The sequence below is a fragment of the Oncorhynchus clarkii genome, chromosome 5 (genome assembly GCF_045791955.1).
Source record: "Oncorhynchus clarkii lewisi isolate Uvic-CL-2024 chromosome 5, UVic_Ocla_1.0, whole genome shotgun sequence".
NCBI classification, from domain to species: Eukaryota; Metazoa; Chordata; class Actinopteri; order Salmoniformes; family Salmonidae; genus Oncorhynchus; species Oncorhynchus clarkii.
In genome coordinates this window covers 48,631,048-48,639,630 of record NC_092151.1, presented here as the reverse complement: position 1 = coordinate 48,639,630, position 8,583 = coordinate 48,631,048, and the positions used below count along the sequence as shown (strand labels likewise).

The 8,583-nt window shown below is 41.8% G+C and overlaps 1 protein-coding gene across 1 annotated transcript in view; it reads left to right on the top strand.

Annotated features, from left to right (window-relative positions):
• Positions 1-6,617, top strand: part of LOC139409704 (collagen, type XXVII, alpha 1a) — a 272,027-nt gene extending 265,410 nt beyond the window's left edge. Inside the window, exons 60-61 of the mRNA XM_071155105.1 lie at positions 2,253-2,471; positions 5,966-6,617. Coding sequence (XP_071011206.1) covers positions 2,253-2,471; positions 5,966-6,112 — 366 coding nt within the window. The 3' untranslated portion in view covers positions 6,113-6,617. The remainder of the gene's footprint in view (positions 1-2,252; positions 2,472-5,965) is intronic.
• Positions 6,618-8,583: the final 1,966 nt, after the last annotated feature.

Sequence of the window (8,583 nt, the reverse complement as noted above, 5' to 3'; positions counted from 1 at the left end):
GGCCTCCCACTCCTCTTTCTATTCTGGTTAGAGCCAGTTTACACTGTTCTGTGAAGGGAGGAGTACACTGCATTGTACGAGATCTTCAGTTTCTTAGCAATTTCTCACATGGTATATCCTTAATTTCTCAGAACAAGAATAGACTGATGAGTTTCAGAAGAAAGTTCTTTGTTTCTGGCCATTTTGAGCCTGTAATCGAACCCACAAATGCTGATGCTCCAGATACTTAACTACTCTAAAGAAGGCCAGTTTTATCGCTTCATTAATCAGAACAGTTTTCAGCTGTGCTAACATAATTGCCAAAGGGTTTTCTAATGATCAATTAGCCTTTTAAAACGATAACCTTGGATTAGCTAACACAACATGCCATTGGAACAAAGGAGTGATGGTTGCTGAAAATGGGCCTCTGTACGCCCATGTAGATATTCCATTAAAAATCTTCCGTTGCCACCTACAATAGTCATTTACAACATTAACCATGTCTACAATGTATTTCTGATCAATTTCTTTCAAAAACAAGGACATTTCTAAGTGCCCCCAAACTTTTGAACGGTAGGGTACATTATAATAATAAGAAACACCCTTACGTAAAATGTAAGTCGCTTTGGATAAAAGTGTCTGGCAAATGGCATATAAAGTTGAAATCAGAAATGTACATACACTTAGGTTGCAGTCATTAAAACTCGTTTTTCAACCACTTCACAAATGTCTTGTTAACAAACTATAGTTTTGGCTAGTCGGTTAGGACATCTACTTTGTGCATGACACAAATTTAAAGGCCGTGCCTTTAAACAGCTTGGAAAATTCCAGAAAAGATGTCATGGCTTTAGAAGCTTCTGATAGGCTAATTGATATTTGAGTCAATTGGAGGTGTACCTGTGTATGTATTTCAAGGCCTACCTTCAAACTTAGTGCCTCTTTGCCTGACATCATGGGAAAATCAAAAGAAATCAGCCAAGACCTTAGAAAAAGAATTGTAACCTTCAAGTCTGGTTCATCCTTGGGAGCAATTTCCAAATGCCTGAAGGTACCACATGCATCTGTACAAACAATGGTACACAAGTATAAACACCATGGGACCACACAGCCGTCATACCGCTCAGGAAGGAGACGTGTTCTGTCTCCTAGAGATGAGCATACTTTGGTGCGAAAAGTGCAAATCAATCCCAGAACAACAGCAACGGACCTTGTGACGATATTGGAGGAAACTGGTAGAAAAGTATCTATATCCACAGCTAAACGAGTCCTATATCGACATAACCTGAAAGGCAGCTCAGCAAGGAAGAAGGCACAGCTCCAAAACCGCCATAAAGCCAGACTACGGTTTGCAACTGCACATGGGGACAAAGATCATACTTTTTGGAGAAATATCCTCTGGTCTGTGGAAACAAAAAATTGAACTGTTTGGCCATAATGACCATCGTTTTGTTTGGAGGAAAAAGGGGGAGGCTTGCAAGCCGAAGAACACCATCCCAACCGTGAAGCACGGGGGTGTCAGTATCATGTTGTGGGGTGCTTTGCTGCAGGAGGGACTGGTGCACTTCACAAAATAGATGGCATCATGAGGAGGTAAAATTATGTGGAAATATTGAAGCAACATCTCAAGACATCAGTCAGGAAGTTAAAGCTTGGTCACAAATGGGTCTTCCAAATGGACAATGACCCCAAGCATACTTCCAAAGTTGTGGCAAAATGGCTTAAGGATGTCAAAGTCAAGGTATTGGAGTGGCCATCACAAAGCACTGACCCCATAGAAAATATAAATAGAAAATGTGTGGGCAAAACTGAAAAAGTGTGTGCGAGCAAGGAGGCCTTTACAAACCTGACTCAGTCACACCAGCTCTGTCAGGAGGAATGGTCCAAAATTCACCCAACTTATTGTGGGAAGCTTGTGGAAGGCTACCCAAAACTTTGACCGAAGTTAAACAATTTAAAGGCAATGCTACCAAATACTAATTGAGTGTATGTAAACCTCTGACCCACTGGGAATGTGATGAAAGAAATAAAAGCTGAAAGAAATCATTCTCTCTACTATTATTCTGCCATTTCACATTCTTAAAATAAAGTGGTGATCCTAACTGACCTAAGACAGGGAATGTTTACTAGGATTAAATGTCAGGAATTGTGAAAAACAGAGTTGAAATGTATTTGGTAAAGGTGTATATAAACTTCCGGCTTCAACTGTATATTTATATATTATGATATATTATATTTGTTTTGAACAACTTTCGTCCTCTTTATTGACAATGCAGCTGGAGATTAGTGTTGGGCGTGTCCAGATGAACTTCCTGCATCTCTTGAGCTCAAAGGCGGTGCAACATGTGACCATCCACTGCCTGAACGTACCTATCTGGAGGACCTCTGAGGACCAGCCTCCTTCAAAGGGGTCTGTGCATTTCAGGGCGTGGAGTGGGGAGATCATTGAGGCAGGAGGAGAGATGGAGCCTCACGTCATCGAGGACTCCTGTTGGGTATGGCTGCCATTTTCTCTCAGTGGAGTGCACTCTCTGAGCTTGAGGTAGAAGTTGTCTCTCACCACAGATCTAGGATCGATTTACACTACCCTACCCCTGATTCTAACCATTAGGGGTATGGAAAATATACTCCCCCTCCATATGAAAGGTTTCTTTCCAAAACGCTATATACACTATATCCATTTTCAGATATGGTCAATTAGCTTTTATTGTTAAAAAAAAATTAAAGAGGGGTTGTTCAATGATTGCTTGAAATCTGTCACTCGCTTCCTTTCAGAGGGACAAATGTTTTTTTTTTGCAAAACACTATAAATAAGTAGTACTGCTAGGTTTTACAGTCACATCTACAAGTAACTACATTTTTAGTAAATAACTATAGGAATGATACTTTGACATCAATATTAAAATAAAAAACATTAAGAAATTAATCAATATAGTAGTAATATGAGATCTGCATGTAAAACATTGACATTGAACTTTAGTCATTTAGCAGATGCTCTTATCTAGAGAAACTTGCAGTTAGTGCATTCATCTTAAGATAGCTAGTAAAAATTGTACTAAATAAAAAAACATGGTGAGAAAATGAATATACAGTATACGAACATTCCATTCCAGCAAAAAAATGTATAGATTCATAATCAAGTGACATAACAAAGCATTGCAGCGCCATCTTTAGGACTCCATCTTCTGCTGTCTAAAACAGACCGAATTAATCAAAGTTAAAACAATACATCTGTAAATAATGTAGACATTTGATGAGGAAGTCTTAGTCATACCATTTTACATGGTGTTTTGTGAACCAATGAGCAGTATTTCTGAAGTTTGACAATGTCATGAAAGCATAGGATGATTTGTCCAGCCAGCCATATGAAATCAAAGTGATGCTGCTCACCAGTTCAGCACACAAAATGTTGAATTCTTCCACCAAAAGCAAGCTAGCTACTGTTACTAAGTTAATAGCTAGCTAACATTATTCTCAGATGAGTCAAAGTTGGCTAGTTATGTTGCCATTTTTCTAGCTCCTAGCCAACTTTGCTGTATTTTATTTTTTGTTATTTCATACATTATTTGCTCAGAATATTTCAGGCATTATTACCTACAGCTGAAAATAACTTTTGGATATTAGATCGGCGGTCACTCGTCACAATTTCGATCAGAAATTTGACTTTCCTGAATTGGATCCTTTGTTTGAACTCCCAGAGGCAATTCCATTAATCCTGGGGCTGCACCGTCGACACAGAACAGGAATAAGGTCTGGGCTGCTAATCAGACTCAGGAGGTGTGCATATCATCCACCTCTTCCGAGTATATTATTCATTAAAGTTCAGTCCCTGGACAATAAAGTGACAGAGTTCATCAGGAAGTGCATTGAGGATGTTGTTCCCACTGTGACGATTAGAACTTAATCAAACCACACAGCATGCGCGAACCACCGCATTTAACCACGGCAAGGTGTACAAACAGACCAGCTATGGGCAATCAAAGAGACAAAACGACAGTACAGGGACAAAGTGGAGTCGCAATTCAACGGCTCAGACACAAGACGTATGTGTCAGGGACTCCAGACAATCACAGATTATAAAGGGAAAGCCAGCCACGTTGCGGACACCAACGCCTCACTCCCGGACAAGCTAAAAAAAACTTATTCGCCCGCTTCAAGCAAAAACACAGAGCCACCGATGCCGGCCACTGGCGCTCACGAGGACAGTGAGCTCTCATTCTCCAGCCCAGATGGCATCCCTAGCCGCGTCCTCAGCATGCGCAGACCAGCTGGCAGGAATGTTTATGGACATATTTAATCTCTCCCTAGCCAGTCTGTTGTCCCCTCAAGCTTCAAGTCCCTTCTTATTCCTGTACCCAAGAAAGCAAAGGTAACTGAACTAAATTACAGTCACTCCATAGCACTCACTTCTGTCATCATTAAGTGCTTTGAGAGGCTAGTTAAGGATCATATCTCCTCCACCTTACCCGACACCCTAGACCCACTACAATTTCCATTCTGCTCCAACAGATAAACGGATTATACGATCACCGTCGCACTGCACACTGCCTATCCAATCTGGACAAGATAAATACCTATGTAAGAATACTGTTCATTGACAACAGCTCAGCCTTCATCGCCATAGTGCTCTTCACTAAGCCCAGCCCCTGGGTCTGAATCCCACCCTGTGCAACTGGGTCCTGGACTTCCTTACTGGCCGACCCCAGGTGGGGAAGGTAGGCAAAAACACTTCCTCCACGCAGATCCCCCACAAGGGGCCCCCTCCTGTACACCCCTTGCTGACGACACAACAAGGGTAGGCCTGATTACCATCTATGACAAGACAGCCTACAGGGAGGAGGTGAGGGCCCTGGCGGAGTGGTGCCAGGAAAATAACAATTCCCTCAACGACAGCAAAACAATCTGATTGTGGACTTCAGGAGACAGCAGAGAGAGCACCCCCCCCCCTCCCCCACCCCCCCCCCCCCCCCATCCACATCAACGGGGCCACAGTGGAGAGGGTTCCTCTGCGTGCTCATCACTGACAACCTGAAACGGTCCATCCACACAGCGTGGTGAAGAAGGCTCAGCAGCTATGGGGGCTGATCCAGGGGATGGCCGGCTCAGTAACCCAGGACCAGGTCCAGAGGAGTGTGTCGGAGGGCCCAGAGCCGTAAAACTGTTAGAGCCGCAGGTCTGGACGAAAGGGCAGAGGGAGAATACGTTGGAATGTTCCTCCTCTCTTTGCTCTAACTCGATTCCACTTTGCCTCTGATGGTGTAGAGCAAGACGCAGTAGTCCTCTGTTTCTCGTCGGTGGGATGTGTTAATACAGGAAAGTGGTCCAAGGTATAATCCTCAGAAGCAACTGCAGAGGATTCCAATCTCATAGAGTACCCTGTATTACCCTCTCGGTCATTTAAAATTGTCACATCAAAAACAGCATGCAATCTTGAAGTCTTCTTAGCCAGAGCGTGATGTTCTTTTAGGATCCTTTTCCTCTCTCTAGGTGTTCAATGATCTGGTCTTTTTAGGAAACTAGTTGTTTACACTTTTCACAAGTGCATACAGTAAGTCAGTAAATTCTTCCTCTATCACTACAGTCAACATAACACGTGTCACATTTCAGGAATCCTGGGTTAATTGAATTTGTCCAAATTCTTTTGAATTCTTCACATGTGAGGACTAGATGCATAATGTGCTTATAGATATGTATGAAAATACTCTCAAATAAAAGGTGACAATCTGTACTGTCGCCTAATATAAAATATTTGAATTCAAATTAAAAATAGAGGCACATGTTTTAGCTTCACTGTCCAAATGCATATGGAGGGGAGTGTATTTGACCATTACCTGGTCTGTATCTGTGAGGCTATCAGAAAGGTGCTACTTCTTCTTACTCCAGTCTTTCAACTTCCATTTTCTGCACTATGAACAGTAATAGAATAATGACATATCAATCATAAAATCTGAAACTCTTTTACTTTGACTTCTTTGTTTCTCTATTACAGATGAAGGATGGACGCTGGCACCACACCCATTTTGTGTTCCACACCCAGGATCCTAACCTGCTCCCTGTGGTTAACATCTATAACTTACCCAAGACCACTCTCGGATCACACTACCACCTGGAGGTTGGCCCTGTGTGTTTCCTGTAAGGTTGTGTATGTCTGTGTGGTGCTGTGTGTGCAGGGACCCTCACTTCTGAACCTCCATGCAGTTCGGATGAATGGAACAGTCCACTCCCTCCCTCAAGCACTGTCCAAGAAGGACCTCTGCACCCCTCCCTCAACATCCCCTTATCACCCCTCTCATCAGACTGCAGAAATAAAGGGAAGATATTTTGATGCTGGGGGAGAATGAGGAGAAGAGCAAAGGGGGATTGGGGGAGTTCTCACACTAATAGCTCCTAAAGAAGACAATTTGTTATTTTTTGCTCTTCAGGAATGATTTAAACTAAAAACAAGCTGTGGATATCTTCTTGGAGAAAAGGCTTTGCCAAACAGTCTCTCATGAACAATTAAGTTAAGGGACATCCAGACTAAGTCGATACTGCCAATTCCCATTATTTTGGAATTATAGTGAGTTATCATACAGTGTGTACTTAATAAATACCAAGGAACAACAGTCTGTCCAAGAGATTAATTAAAGTAATGGGGAACAATATTAAACATACTGTACATATATGCGTATTCCGTCACTTTTATACATGTATATTTTATGTAAAGAAATAATCTTCAAGTGCAATAGAAAATTAGATGATCATTTAATATTTTAGACTTCGATAATGCTGAAGGCTTTTTTTGTGTGCTTTGGTGCTTGACTTGATTTTATTTTTAAAGCACTTACCCATAGTCCCAAGCATGAGACCGACACGTCTCTCAGTCTCTGTGCCATAAAGGATATCAGTGGCAACCAGTCAGTGTAAATTGTCTCAGACCTTCTGCCTATAATAATTATTAATGCGTATATCACACCAATTAGACTTGATATACTGTCGTGTGGTGGTAATTTTAGGACACACTTCAAGACCATGCTTGCCAGCATAATCTGTATTGAATGTCAGTCAGATAAGGGATCAGGGCCCAGTTTCCCAAAACCATTTTATGGCTAAGTTAATCGTAAGAACTATTTAGATGTTTTTGGGAAACTGGGCCCTGGTCACTACCTTCGGCTGATACTCCTCAACTAAAAGAGTGAGCAAGGTGTTTTAGAGGTGTTCATACAGTTCAAGTCGAAAGTATACATACACTTAGGTTGGAGTCATTAAAATGTGTTTTTCAACCACTCCACAAATTTCTTGTTAACAAACTATAGTTTTGGCAAGTCAGTTAGGACATCTACTTTGTGCATGTCACCACAAATTTTCCCAACAATTGTTTACAGACATTATTTCACTTTTGAAGTGGGTCAGAAGTTTACACACAAAGTTGACTGTGCCTTTAAACGGATTAGAAAATTCCAGAAAATTATGTCATGGATTTAGAAGCTTATGATAAATGATGTCAATTAGCCTGAGTCAATTGGAGGTGTACCTGTAGCTGTATTTCAAGGCCTACCTTCAAACTCAGTGCCTCTTTGCTTGACATCAAGGGGAAAATCAAAAGAAATCAACCAAGACCTCAGAAAAAAATTATAGACCTCCACAAGTCTGGTTCATCCTTGGGAGCAATTTCCAAACGCCTCTGAAGGTACCACATTCATCTGTACAAACAATAGTATGCAAGTATAAACACCATGGGACAAAGCAGCCGTCACCCGCTCAGGAATGAGACGTGTTCTGTCTCCTAGAGATAAATGTACTTTGGTGCAAAAACTGCAAATCAATCCCAGAACAACAGCAACGGGCCTTGTGAAGATGCTGGAGGAAACCGGTACAAAAGTATCTATATCCACAGTAAAACGAGTCCTATATCGACATAACCTGAAAGGCCGCTCAGCAAGGAGGAAGCCACTGCTCCAAAACCGCCATAAAAAAAGCCAGACTACGGTTTGCAACTGCACATGGGGACAAAGATCGTACTTTTTGGAGAATTTTCCTCTGGTCTGATGAAACAAAAATAGAAATGTTTGGCCATATATGACCATCGTTATCTTTGGAGAAAAAAGGGGGATGCTTGCAAGCCGAAGAACACCATCCCAACCGTGAAGCACGGGGGTGGCAGCATCATGTTGTTGGGGGTGCTTTGCTGTAAGAGGGACTGGTGCACTTCACATAATAGATGACATCATGAGGGAGGAAAATTATGTTAATAATATTGATGCAACATCTCAAGACATCTTGCTTGGTCACAAATGGGGTCTTCCAAATGGACAATGACCCCAAGCATACTTCCAAAGTTGTGGCAAAATGGCTTAAGGACAACAAAGTCAAGGCATTGGAGTGGCCATCACAAAGCCTTGACCTCAATCCCATAGAAAATTTGTGGGCAGAACTGAAAAAGCATGTGCTTTTTTACACCATCGCCTGACTCACCTACACCTACAAACCTGACTCAGTTACACCAGCTTTGTCTGGAGGAATGGGCCAAAATTCACCCAACTTATTGTGGGATGCTTGTGGAAGGTTTGACCCAAGTTAAACAATTTAAAGGCAATGCTACCAAATATTAATTGAGTGAATGTAAAC